Here is a 14,283-nt window from a genome sequence, read left to right on the forward strand (position 1 = left end):
CTCTTTCTTCATTCTAGTCCCCAGGTATCCAGGACTGGTCTCTACCCGCTTCTCTGTCCCTTCTCTCTCCTCCCCTCAATAAACCTCCCACTTGGCCCCATTATATGGTGCGACTCCTTCCCACCGTTTTTAAACTGTAACACCTTCTATAAACTGTTAGTGTATTCCAATGTCGCTGGACTTTCAATCGCTCATGTAAAGACTGTGATGGGATATCTTGACACTGAACTTGCAATAACTACAGAGAGAAGAGCTGATAAAATGCTCAATCTCCTCTTCCTTTCCTCTCTTAGACGTGCTCCTCTAAATCTCCATCTTTTCAGCTTGATGTTCGCTAAGGACCTTCACTAACTCTCCGTGAATGTGCTGAGGGAACTGAGCTAATGAATTTTCTGAGAGATCAAAAGTTATAAGGAAAAAAAAAACCCTGAAACCTTTAAGTAAGTCTAAGGCAGAGTTTGAGGTGGCAACTTCACAGGGAAGAACTGGGGACAACCTGAAGAAGAGGAAGTTCATGAACAGTGAGAGGCCTGAGGTTTGTGCCCATTAATCAAGAGAGAGGAAAGAATCGACTTTTTGTTTTTTTATTTTATGCCTCCTCTCTGGCCGTGTAGGGAGGGAGGGGGGAAGGGGGAGTGCTCTTGTGTGTAGGTGTCCAGTTAGGCCAAAAGAGGGCACTTAATCTCCTGGAGTTCTGTTGATTGTAGGCTTTTAAGGTGTGTCATATTTGTTTATGCTGTGGAACATTTGTTTAAAGATGCAAAGATGTGTTGCATTCTTTTATGTTGCATTTTGTTTAACTCTGTGAAGCTGTGTTACTGTGCCTGCCTGTCTAAAACACCTGATGGTCTAATAAGGAGCTGAATGGCTGTAAGGCAGAAGAAAGGATAGGCAGGGCTGGCAGGCAGAGAGAATAAATAGAGAAATCTAGGAGGAGAAGAAGGAACAAGAGAACAAGGAGAGGAAGACTCCAGGGGCCAGCCACCCAGCTACACAGACAGACACCAAGTAAAAAGGAAAGAAAAGGTATACAGAAATAGAGAGAGGTAAAAGCCCAGAGACAAAGCTAGATGGGACAATTCAAGTTAAGAAAAGCTGGCTAGAAACAAGCCAAGCCAAGGCCAGGCATTTATAATTAAGAATAAGCCTCCATATGTGTGACTTATTTGCAAGCTGGGTGGCAGGTCCTAAAAGAACAAAAGAGCAAAAACAACCAGCCACAGTAGGCAGCCCAATTAATATGGGTGCTGGGAATCAAACTCTAGTCCTCCTCAAGAGCAGCAAGAGCTCTTAGCCGCCAGGCATCTCTCCTGCCCGGACAGATAATTGAACTGGATTCCCACATTCTCTGAACAGAGAGGGCCTAATGTGTCCCCCAGTAGGATTTAATTTCAAACAAATGGAAACACATGAAATATGAACCAATGGCTGAGGGGTCACCAACCGGATCAGGCCCTCTGAGTGGGTGAGACAGTTGATTGGCCTGATCTGTTTGGGAGGCATCCAGGCAGTGGCACCGGGTCCTGTGCTCATTGCATGAGTTGGCTGTTTGAAACCTGGGGCCTATGCAGGGTCCCTTGGCTCGGCCTGGGAGGAGGGGACTGGACCTACCTGGACTGAGTCCACCAGGTTGATCTCAGTCTGTGGGGAAGGCTTTGCCCTGGAGGAGATTGGAATGGGGGGCGGGCTAGGGGGAAGGTGAGGGGGGCGGGAGGGGGGAGAACAAGGTAATCTGTGGCTGATATGTAGAACTTAATTGTATTGCAAAATAAAAATTTAAAAAAAAAAACAAAAAAAAACTTTTCAACCACGGAGAGTGTTAAGCATGGAGATGGTACTCCATTCATTCTTTGTCCTTCATTATTTTTTAAAGGCTTCAAAAATAGAATTAGTCTAATTTAGGCTAAAGAGCTGGCTCAGTGTCCTAATAGCAGAGATTTGAGATTTTGCATAAATTCCCTGATGTTTTTGTGAGTTGTCTGTTGGTGCCTCTACAATGTCTTGAAGAAAAGTGTCCCCAAAGTATTTAACTAAAACATCTTGGTTCTGTGGTGATGGTGCTGGCCGCGTGGTTTGTTGTTTTTATCGTTGTTCCTTCCATTGTCCCTTCTTTCTGTGTTTCCTTTTTTCCTCCTTTTAGACATGCAATTAAAAAAGGTGCATCAGGTGTCTGCAGACGGTGCCCCAATTTCAGCTGTAGTTAAGGCTACAGTGTTGAGGTTTGAAAGCGATCCTTTCCTCCTGCAGGCGATCGGGGCTTCGAACCCCCTGGAATCTGGAACTGACTTGGCTGTCTTTCACAACGTGTTTACAAAGGAGGGTAGCAAACGCCGGGGCGCCCCATCGCCGCTCCCGGGCTGGGAGTGAAAAGTGCCTCCCGGGAGCTTCAGAAAGCACGCTGTGCCTTTAAGACCCCGAAGTCGGGAGGCGGGCCTCCGCCTCCGCGTGCCCGCCGATTGGCCGGGTCTACAGGAAGTGGGCGGGGGGGACGCGCCGCGTCTGTTGTGGTCGGCGCGGCGCGGGTTGCGGAGGCCGGCCGGAGAGGCGTGCGAGCCCCGTGGTCGGCCTGTGGGTCCCCCCCGACTCGTGGGCGTGGGACGTGGGCGGAAAACGGGCCCCCCTGCTCCCGCGGGGCTCAGAGCCGCGGCCGGGGTCCGCTCGGAGGGAAGGGTCCGCGGGAGTGCCCGCCGGCGCGTTGGCGTCGCGGCCCGGAGCCCCGGCGCCCCTGGAGAGCTCTCTTTCCCCTGTTCTGCAGGTCCCCGGGCGGCGGCGTCATGGCTCAGCGGGCCTTCCCGAATCCTTACGCCGACTATAACAAGTCCCTGGCCGAAGGCTACTTTGATTCTACGGGGAGGGTGAGTTGAGGCTGGCCTGCATCGCCTCCTACCCCCCCTTTCCCCACCCCACCCCACCCCACCCCCGGCGGGGAGGGGGAGCTCCGGAGGAGGACCACACTCCTGCCTGGAAGGTGGGGCGCGCTCATCCATCCCTTGCCAAAGATGTGTGATTGGAGCGGACTTACATAAGTGTCTAAGTCAGGATGTGCCGAGCCTTATCGTGATGGGTAGGGAATTAAAAAAAAAAAAAAAAAAAAAAAACCACTGTCAACCTCGTTAACAGTGGGAGAATAGCCTCGGGTATTAAGAATGTCAGTTATAAAAATTGTCTTCGAAGTCCACTTCCTAAGTGGCCTTAAGGGAGGTGAGGGACCTGGCTGTGTATATTCACCCGTGCCACGTTATTCCTTAGTGAGCGTGCGCAACTCTGGACAGAGTCATGAGAGCACGTGGGCCTGTGGGGAGTTCGTCTTTCAAGGGTTGGTGCTGAGAGCATTGTGACCGATGGGCCTGAAATAATTTGTGATTTTACTGTTTTTCGAAGTCATCTTTAAAGCTGGCGGGGGGGTGGGGGGAGGGGGCAAAGATTAGAAAAATCATTTGTCCTTACACTGGTTTGCCTATGGAGAGGCACTTGGAGAGGAGAGTCTGGGGTGTGGCACCCGGGACCTGTTTTCTCATACCTCCTTGGCGAGCTGGATTATTGGAAGGGATGTCTGCTTTTGGCAAATCCCTGAGAGAGAGAGAGCTGAAGAGTGTGCACTCACTGTGTAGCCCAGGCTGAACTCGTGATAGCCCAGGCTGGCCTTGAAATCACTATCCTCCCGCCTCAGCCTCCCAAGTACTAGGATTAAAAGCATAAGGCCGCTGTATCCGGTGGCCATAATTTTTTAAAAATTTTACCAGGTTATTTCTTTGAAACTTGTCGACGCTGCAGAGAGACATTTTAGGTGCTGTTAGGGTAGCAGATGGGGTTCACATCTGTCAGGTTTATGTGGCTCTGCCGCCTCACCTCTGCAAACACCGTAGTCATTCAGTAGAGGGATGAAGGATGGAGGTGCCCTGTGGAAGGGAACCGAAGTGTGTGTGGAGCTGGGGTCCCTTATTTAAAGAGTGGATTACCTGCTGGGACAGCGGTGTGTACTTGTCTGGAGCCCCTGTGGGCTTCCTGTCGCCATCTGGGCCTGTGTTCTGCCTCCCTCTGCAGATCTGAAGCTGAGGTGTGCCTTAGTCCTGTCTGGTTGGGGGAAGGCTTGGTGCTTCATGATGACTTAGCAGAGGGGAGCTCTTGAAGAAGTGTCCTGATGATGGAACTTCACACTTGGGCTTTAGGCTGCTCATCAGTCAATGCTTTTATACATTTAATTTGTGTGGGTTTTTCTGGTTTTTTTTTTTTTTTTTTTTTTTTCCTTCAGAAGAAATGTATCCACTCATTGTATTGTGATGTGCAGGCCCATACATGTTACAGCCATTTAGACATCTTAGGAGTCAGTTCCTGCCTTCTACCTTGTTGAGGCATGGTCTACTCTTTGTGCTGCTGAGCGGTGTGTTCCAGGCTAGCTGGACCACAGGCCTCTGGGTGATTCCTGTCCCTGCTCCCCATTTTGCTGTAGGAGTGCTGGGATTAAGGTGTATGTATACTGCCACATTCAGCTTTTTATCTGTTCTGAAATCAAATGCCGAGTCAGGCTTTCATAGATAATGCTTTGGTGCGCTGATACATCATCTCAGCCCATTTGCTTTGAATTTTTGAATGCTAAGCTAAAACTCACTTTGTAGCTCAGTCTGGCTGGCTTTTAACTCAAATGATCCTCCTGCCTCAGCTTCCTGAGTACTAGTATCATAGGTGTGAGCCACCACATCCGGCTCTCAACACTGATTCGTTCATTCATTCTTGAAGTGTCTTACTATGTAGCTCAGGCATAGAGCTCATTATGAAGTCCAGGATGGCCTCAAACTCACCAAGGTCCATCTACCTTTACCTCCTAAGTAGTGGGATTAAAGGGATATGTCACAAAAGACACAAATCCAAACTCTAAACCTGAATAACAAGGTTACATATAGTAAAACATAGTTTGGGGATCCTACAAAGGAAGTCGCATCCATGTTTTTAAAGTCCTTTAATGTTGAACCCAAAAGGCCAAACCATAGAGCCCTGGCTGCCTCCTGTCAACACAAGGATGTGGAAGGAGCTTCCTGGCATCTGAAGGGACTCTTCACATTTTCAATTTCAGTGATGGGGTATTGGCCTCAGTCAGTATTTTCAGGCAGGTCACCTTTTTAAATGTTGTGTGCCCAGTAGAACATGACTCCTGTCCTGAGACCGAGGTGTTCTCACTATGGCCTCCTAATGTCAGGCCGACCAGGACCGTGAATTACACATGGTCTCTGTTCAGAAGATGGGTATGGTCCTGTCAAGCTACTCCTCAACTTCTATGAGACTTACAGACCTCTTCATATTAAAACTAAAGTCCGTTATGTCTTACTAAATGTGTCTCAAGTCTTGTTGAAGTCCTAACCTTATGTCAGATATTGTTAAATAACAGGCAAGTGTCTGTCAAGCTGTGGATTTTTAGTGGTGCTTTACACTGCGCCGGCCACAAACCTTATCAGAGATGCTCCTCATAGGTGAATCTTTGAATAGTACTAGTGTTAGTACTTATGACACTGCCTTCTTACAGCCTTAAATGGCTCTTTCCATGTCCATGTGTGTGCAGGGAGACATGCACATGTGTGGGTTAGAGGATAATGTCTGTTGCTCCCTGTGTGCTATCCTTTGTTTTTTTGTTTTGTTTTGTTTGTTATTTGTTTGTTTTGAGATAGGACCTCTCGGGCATGGAGCTTGCCAAGTAGGCCAGGACTGGTTGTCCAATGAGCCCCAGGAATCAGCCTGTTTCTTCCTCTCCAGCTCTGAGATTATAAGCACATGCCAGCATGCCCCACTATAAGCACATACCAGCATGCCCTGCTTTTATATATACTGGTTCTAGAGGTCAAACTCAATCTTTCATGCTTGTAAAGCAGGCACTTTACTGACAGAGCCATCTCGCTAACCCAAGATGCTCTTCTTAAAAATGAAGTTGTAAGGCCGTTGAGGAGGCTTGGCAGGTAAAGGCACTACCAGGCAAGCTGAGGAGCCAAGCCAAGCAGAAGGAGAGAGCTGATCCTGCAGTTGTCCTCTGCCCTCTACCCATGTGCTTGCCATGCATGCACGAGCAGGTACCCACACCCAGACTAATAAAGAGAGACTCTGCTGATGGCCAGTTCAAGTTTGATATTACAGTCTGCCCATGGTGAAACATGTTTCTGTACTTGTAATGCTCCTCAGCCCTGTTCTGAAATTTTACTGGTTTTGTGGAATCCCAGTATGAAGTCATAGCAAGTTCCTGAACAGTTGACACATTGAAGTGACTTTTTAAAGCACTCAGTCACTTAGAGTGTACAGTGCTTTGAAGATGCTTTCTAGATGCTTTCATAAAGAATATGCCTTTTCGAGAAAGCAGAAGAGATGGCCCTACAATTGGGAGCACTTGTTGCTCTTCACAGGACCTGGGTTCTATTCCCCCATGGCAGCTCACAACTGTCTGTCTGTAACTCCAGTTTCAGGGGATCTGACACCTTCTTTGGCCTCCTAAGGCACCAGACACACACAGTGCACAGACAGGCAAACTATCACAAACCCATCATATATAATAAAAGTCAATCTGAAAAAAATGAAAGACTATACCTTTAGGGATATGACTTGTGAACCTCAGCTTGCCCATCAGTCTGCAGGCCCTCATGTGGGTGTAACTAACCCCAGGGCTCCAGCATTACAGTACACCCTTGGCACAGAGTGGATGGCCTGTAAGAAAGCACGGGGCAGGTGTTACTCTCCAATTCCAGGAAGGTAGCTGCAGTAGGAAGTTAGGGGCTGAGCAAGGGCAATCAGCCAGTAATAGGAGGACACAGCCAGGCCTCTTGCCGCACACTGTGCTGGTTGAGGGTCTCAATCTAGGCTTGATGTCCTTTGTGCTTAAGGTTCCTGGTGATCACGGACTTGTTTTGCTTTTTAAAATGCTGCTTTATCCATCCTTAAAAGTAACAAACAAATAGAGTATTTCCTAAGGGGATTAACTTCGTCACTGTTTGGAATCCAGCAGCTGAGATCCAATGGGTGTCTTTAGCTTAATGTTTAAGAAAATGCCTTCTACCTTGTGCAGTAGAGCACACCTTTATTCCCAGCACCGGGGAGTCAGAGGCAAGGGGCTCTCTGAGTTCAAGGCCAGCCTGGTCTTTTCTTTTGACTCAAGGTCTGGTTGTGTAGCCTTGGCTAGTCTCAAAGTAGCCGTCCTCCTGCATCAGCCCACCACAGGCTGAGCTCGCAGGCACGGACTGCCCTCACCTGGCTCATGGTAACTTTTTAAAATAAACATGTTGGCTTAGATAGTATGAGCTCCCAGCATGGTTTCTGGAAAAGCCAAACCTTTAAGGCTACTTTAAGTTTTACGTGATATTTTATTTCCGTGAATAGAAAATGTCATCATGAAGCTACTATTAGCCTGTCAATGTGATTGACTTCTACTCTTTTTAAAAATGTTGTTCTTTAATTTCTACAGCTGACTCCTGAGTTCTCACAGCGTTTGACCAATAAGATTCGCGAGCTCCTTCAGCAAATGGAAAGAGGCCTAAAGTCAGCAGATCCTCGGGATGGCACTGGATACACCGGCTGGGCAGGTACAGAGCGCTGACTGAGCTAGTGTGCACACTGGTGAGAGCCAGAGCAGGACTTCCCACAGCAGTTAGGTGCGGGCACAGCCTGCAGGCCCTCCTGTGCGTCCTGGAGTGCAGTGCTCCCCACCCCACAGTCAGCCTTCGCTGTGAAGATGTTTAGGGAGGCAGGCACACTGGGGGTGCTCATGTTCTTGTGAGAGAAAGCGAGGGAGAGCTGAGAGACCGCGGTTAGCCTCCTGCTGCAGACAGGAGGGTGCTGGCAGAATATTGAAGAAAGCCGTCTAGGTGCGCAGCATTTCCCACGGGCTTTGAATAGTAGGGAGCCTCCATTTTGAGCTATAGGACTTTGAGTCTGAAAATGCAGGTTCCTGGGCCCCACAGCAGAGCTTCTCAGTGATGCATAAGCAGAAGCCAGGAATGTGCATTTTACAAACAGATGTGGCTGCTGATGTGTGGGCTGCTACCTAGAGCTGCTGTCTAGGAGAGGCTGGCTAACAGCAGACTCTTCATAACCCTCCTTAGTGTGAAGAGTCACATTTCCTTACAAGGTGGGGAAGACAGATGAAATCTGCAACATAATTGGAGAGAGCAGTGGGCCAACCTTTTATTTATATGTTTGTTTGTTTATTGTTGAGACAGCGTCTCACTTTGAAACATTCTTGGCTGGCCTGGAACTCACTGTGTAGATGAGGCTGTCCTCAAACTCACAGTGATCCACCTGCCTCCACCTAGAGCTATCATTAAAGACATGTGTATGCCACCATGCCTGGCCTAAGGCAAGATAACATTGGTCCAAACAGTTGAGTTTTAAGTTTGTTATGTATTTTAGAAGCTGAACACAGGAAATATTAAGCAGAGAATTAAAAAGTATTTTGTGTCAAGAAGGAAGATCTCCAAGTGTCATTTTTTACCTACTGCAATTTCAGTTACAGTGTAATTGACAGACTCAGCTCACTAATAAAGACTTTTACCATCTTTATTTTAAAATAACAGAATTTGGAGACAGCGGAATAAGTCCCCTCCACAGGTGCCGTGACACTTCTCTGCCAGGTTATAGGCTATAGGCCTAGGCTCAGATGCTTTCCTGGACATGGGAAATTTCCATTATTTATGAAGTTTATTTTGTTGTCTCTGACGAGAGAAAGAGGCACAGACCGACCTGAGCAGATGGTTAGACATAGTTCCAGGGCAGATTACAAAAAGGACTCCAATCCCTAAATCACCTGTTGACATGGACTCGTGTCGTTATAAAGAACTTTGCCTGGGGGAGGGAGAGAGATGGTGGCTGACCGGTTTCGGGTTTGAATGACTAACTTGACAAGGTCAGGAAAAGCCATCCATCAAACGCCCTGACTTGCTAGGGTTAGTTGAGAAGCTAAAAGTCACACTCCTTCAGCAGTTGTTTTTTCTCCTCACTGGCATGTGCCTGGCGTAAGCTTTTTGACTGCGTTTGTGGCGGCATCTCCTTCCGCTGTGGCTCTCCTACCCTCAGGCAGCTCCCTCTCAGTGCTGGCTCTGGGGAGAGCGGCCATGGCGAGCGGCTGAGGCAGATGGGCACACTGAGCAGTGAGGATGTCTTCAGTTGCTGGTGGGTTTCTGAGGAAGCATAAAATCCTGTAGATAAATTTGCTAATGGCTTTCGAGGCAGGGTTCCTAATGTCCCCTCATCGAACGCTGTTAAAATATCATTATTCCCGCATAAAATAAACTGTCTCCTCCGGTGTTCTGATACATAAAAGGCTATCCTGTGCCAGTATTCAGTCTGGAAATGTAAAGCTCTGAGTTGATTAAGATACAATGCTGATTCAACCACAGGAAATCATAATCCGTAAGCCTTCTGTAACCTTACAGTTTATGGACTCCTGTCTAGTGACAACTCATTTCATTTCTTCACGACTGAAGATTTAAAGGTACAGATGAGGCTGCCCAGCTCCCTGGTGCCTGTGTGCTGTCCACATGCTCAGCTAGCCTGGAAGATGAACAGGTTCTGGGGAAGGGAGGAAGCACTGTGTGTTTAGTACCACATTGTACTAACATCCAAACCCATGCAGTCCCATAGCTTTTCCATTTTCTGTCTTTCAGTGAAACCTGAGACTCACAGGCACAGGGTACTTCAGCTTTCTGCCAGGGCGCCTCTATGTGATACGTGCTTTAGAAGATAAGCATTACAGTTAGAAGCTTTCCATCTGGTTCCACCTAATAGTGTGGTCTGATAGTTAATTCTGGCTTGGCTAAGAGGAAACTTTGGAATGACCGCATGTGTACAAAATATGTTATTAGTAAGGGTTACCATGTCCATGGTTAAACAAAACTTGGAGTAAGTCAGGGGCCGGCAGGATGGCTCAGGGTAAAGGGCCTGCTTCCCAAACATGGGGCTGGAGTGCCCTAGATCCCAAATAGAGAGCAAGAGAGCATAGCAGCCCGCTTGTAATCCCAAACCAAGCGCTCTGTAACTGTAGCACCCAGGAGGTGGAGATGGTATCCCATGGCACACTGGTGAGCTAGACTGCCAAATCTGCCAGCTTCAGGTTATCAAGAGACTGTATCAGCAAACAAGGTGTACAATGGCCGAGGAGAACACCTAACATCGACCTCTGGCCTCCACACACACAAGTCTACATGTGTGCAAACACATGCACACTACATGCAGATACACTAAAGAAAGTGGGGGAGGAGGGAGGTGGGCAGGCCTCACTTGTCAGACTGTTCTGCGAGGACTATCATGGCTTTTACTCTGAAATGGAACATGAAGATATTTCACAGAACCAAGAGTGTTAACTGTGTAGTTTCAGTCGAATTTAAACATTACACCTATGAGATGCCATCATTAAGCCTCACACCCCTGGCATTTATCCTTTTACACTGTGGTAGAGAAGCAGAATTCTATGATCTTGGAAAGAAGAGTAGAGATCAAGGCACTGCTCCTGTGAACAGTCGCTCTGACATTGGCATGACAGAGTGACAGTGCACAGACATCAGTGCCCAGCGGGGAGAGCAGATCCCACCCCAGGTGCGCTCCTTAGCCCACTGCTCTGTGCCCATGTGTATCTCCACCGTCCGCAGTCTGTAATGCTCTCCTTAGTCCACTGCTCTGTGCCCGTGTGTATCTCCACTGTGCGCAGTCTGGAATGCTCCCCTTTAATCCACTGCTCTGTGCCCGTGTGTATCTCCACCGTGCGCAGTCTGTAGAGGGTGGGTCTCCATGTCAGAGCTGAGAAATGGAAGCAGAGCGAGGCCCAGCTCTGGGGTCACACAGACAGCAGGCGACAACGATAGGCTTCTGTCCTGCAAGCCTGCTTCACAAGTCGTGTCCTTTGCCTTTGGAGTGAGTCTGTGTGCATGCTTCCTACCAACTACAACATTTGTATTCATCGTGTATGTTTGTAAGGAAAGATTTTTTTCAAGATCTCTGAGATGGAATAGTCTGAGCCCTGACAACCTGATACCTGTACTGTACATCATTTTAGAGTTGCTTATGACCAATCAGAGTTCAGTATTTTATTTAAAAAATATGAACAGAATTTGAAAAATAGAGAAACAAGCCTTATTACCAAGGCAGCAGAGGGACAGGTGATTACTGATATGCCTGAAGGTAGGTTATTAAGGATTGGGCATAAAGTAAGTTCTGGAAGTTTTCCTCAGCATTGCAGTAAAAAGCTGAAATCTCTGACATTCTTTTGTAGAAAATGTGTTTTCCTATTTCCTGACCCTATAATTACACTCAGTGTAGATTCAAAATAAAACATTAATTGATCTAAAGAAGATTCTTCTCCTAATGGCTTGTATTTGAAAAGGGGTGTTGAGAATCTTCTCAGGTGAGTTCTCATCCATCTAAAATCAGTCGGCAGCTGTTAATAAGTGACATTTCAAATGAACAGCCTCAGTTGTTTCACAGAATCTTCCTTTCCAATGTCTTACGTTGAAGAGCAGTGCGCAGTGGTTGAGGTTGGCATGTGTCAGCAGGCAGCATTGGGCTGTGTGTTCACATCTCCATCCCTCCCAGCAGACTAACAACTCACAGTTTAGGAGCTCAGGAAGCATGTAGGTTACTTAGATACAGAAGACAGCAGGAGTAGAACCCTACAACCAAATCCGTGGCCAGCTGCTGGCTCCGTGATGGGTCCAGCAATGTACAGGACACTGCAGAGGACATAGTGCTACATGTCACTGGGCTGAGCTGCCTTTTGTTCCAGGAAAGATCTTAGAATGGCATCCAGAGTTGAAATCACAAAAGACTAGTAAAGAGTTATTGTTATAAAGGGTTAATGGGCAAGGACGTGTCTCTGTTAAAAGTAGGTGTTTACTAGGAAACACTGCTTCTCTGACAGATAACAGCAGAGGGTTAAGTAAACCCAGGGGAGGGCTGATCTCACTGGTGTCTCTAGAAAGCATGAGGAAAAGTGCTAGCCTTCGTGAAATGTCACTTTTCCCCATTCCTCACTGATGATTCCTCGGAGAAATGGTGATCAACTGACACTTTAGAAGAGAAAAAGCCATGTGCACAAAGGGCTCACGGGGCTTGGGCTCTGAAAGGCCTGGGCTAAGCTCCTGCTAACCAGCTCAGAAAGCTAATGAGGCTGCGATTGGCATGCATGTCCTCTCTCAAGCATTAGATAACGTTTTAAATAAGAGGAGCTGCAGCGTGATCCCTAGAGTAATATTAACTTGAGCTCTAAACGCAGGTCATTAGTGTTTGCAGACGCCATTCACTTGATCTGCCAAGTGTATAGCTGTTAGCTGCCACATTAGCATGTGGCTCTCAGTTACTGCTGACATGAGGTTTATTTGAAAGAAGTCATTCTGGCCAGTTGTCTTCTCTTTGCAATTTGATCTCTCTTTATTAGAAGCTCCCGTATCAGAGCCCGCATTTCACTGTCTAATTGAGCCCTGAGCAGAGGTCCCCTTCACCTTCATGAGAAGAAGCACCCATCCTTCTAAACCAGCGCCATTGAATGTGATGGACACTGGGTTCACTAGAGCCCTTCTTACCATCCCCTGACTGGATCGATAACTGCCAGGAGCGTTGTCTGTCGACTTTCTGAGTCACACCTCACAGCATATGATGTTGGTGCCGTTGTACTGTAGGGTATGTTACTAAGGCACATGTTTGAAACAAGTGTGGGGTTTAGATGTCCAAAGGGTGTGGAGGTGAAACACAGAGAGCAGGTGACAGTGTGTGTAAGTAGACAAAAGAATTGGTAGAAGGGGAACTGAGTAGGTATTTCAGTTGGATAAAGTACTTGGCATACAAGGATGGAAAGCAGAGTTCAGATCCCTAGCAGCCATGTAAATTCTGGGCTGGTGTGGTGCCAGCCTGTAATTCCAGCATTCTGAGTGTGGACACAGATCCCCAGAGTAGTCTGGGTAGCTAGACTTACAAGTTCAATGAAGAGGCCCTGACTCAATGAATAAGGTAGAGAGTAGTTGAGAAAGACCCCTGACATCAGCCTTGAGCCTGCACGTGCGCACACTCACACACATAAACATGTACACGTACACACACACACACACACACACACACACACACACACACACACGAAATAGTAGGAAGGAAGTCAGACTGACCTAAGCGATGACCATTACAGACACCACGGAAAAGGCTGCAGCTGGGCCTCTCGTTCCCACTGCAGATGGATACCTTCCACTCAGCATAGTGTCAGTCCATAGTGTTCAATAAGAATGGTTGCCGGATGAATGTTTGAAGGGAGTGCAGCTGCATCACTATTCTTTGTCATTAACTGTGTAACCCAAAAGAACTAATCAAACTAGGTGCAAGGGGAAAAGATTGAAAATTCAGCTCCAATCTGTTAGGATGTGGTTCAGTTCACCACAGCCCCAGTGTCAGGTCAAGTTGAGACAAGAGTTCAGGGTTAGCTGACCAGTTTTACCATACCTGCTTTGTGACTAGTAAGAGTTCAGGGTTAGCTGACCAGTTTTACCATACCTGCTTTGTGACTAGTAAGAGTTCAGGGTTAGCTGACCAGCTTCACCTGCTTTGTGACTAGTAAGAGTTCAGGATTAGCTGACCAGTTTTACCAGACCTGCTTTGTGACTAGTAAGAGTTCAGGATTAGCTGACCAGTTTTACCAGACCTGCTTTGTGACTAGTAAGGCTGGTAAAGAGCCAGTCATTGAGACCTTGGCTTCTCTCATATCTTGACCTGAACGTCTCCCCAGAGTCAGGGAGCACCTGATAGTCCTGGGTTAGCCTGCCTGCCTGGTTAACGGGAAGGGGGTGAACAGATGAGGACAGAGGACTCCAGAAAGCCAGCGAAAGGCCAGGTGCCTTCTGTATGGAACAGTTCTGTCGTCACAGATCTGAACTGGGGAGAGAGTATGGTTCCCTCTGCACTCTGTCCCTTTAGATGAGAGATCAGAGATAGATAGGATAAAGTGACCTAACATCCAATGAGGTTCACTGCCTCATGGGATTGGACATGAGTTAGTGTATGCCAGGGACTAATCTGCGTGAGCCACGTGACTCAGTAATTCTATAGAGAAGCTGCTGTCATTTCAGTTTTCAGAAGCATGCTAAGGTTTAGGAAATGGGCTGTGTTTGTGCAGCTAGCAAGGGGAGAGGCAGTCTTCCACCCCTGAACGAAGAGCCCATGTTCTTACTACTTCAGCTTACTTATAGCCTGTTAGGCCAGTCCGATAAGAGGCTAGCAGTACTTCTGTATTTGACCTTTCCGAAGCAGACGGCTGCTGGACACTGAGTGAAAGGAAGAATGTGT

General features: G+C 47.4%; 1 protein-coding gene across 1 annotated transcript in view; it reads left to right on the forward strand.

The window, feature by feature from the left end:
• Window positions 1-2,505: 2,505 nt before the first annotated feature.
• Lancl1 (LanC like glutathione S-transferase 1) overlaps window positions 2,506-14,283 on the forward strand; it is a 35,518-nt gene continuing 23,740 nt past the window's right edge. Inside the window, exons 1-3 of the mRNA XM_059277894.1 lie at window positions 2,506-2,560; window positions 2,756-2,855; window positions 7,436-7,553. Of these exons, the coding sequence (XP_059133877.1) occupies window positions 2,775-2,855; window positions 7,436-7,553 (199 nt within the window). The 5' untranslated portion in view covers window positions 2,506-2,560; window positions 2,756-2,774. The remainder of the gene's footprint in view (window positions 2,561-2,755; window positions 2,856-7,435; window positions 7,554-14,283) is intronic.

This window comes from Peromyscus eremicus, chromosome 13 (genome assembly GCF_949786415.1).
Source record: "Peromyscus eremicus chromosome 13, PerEre_H2_v1, whole genome shotgun sequence".
NCBI lineage: Eukaryota > Metazoa > Chordata > Mammalia > Rodentia > Cricetidae > Peromyscus > Peromyscus eremicus.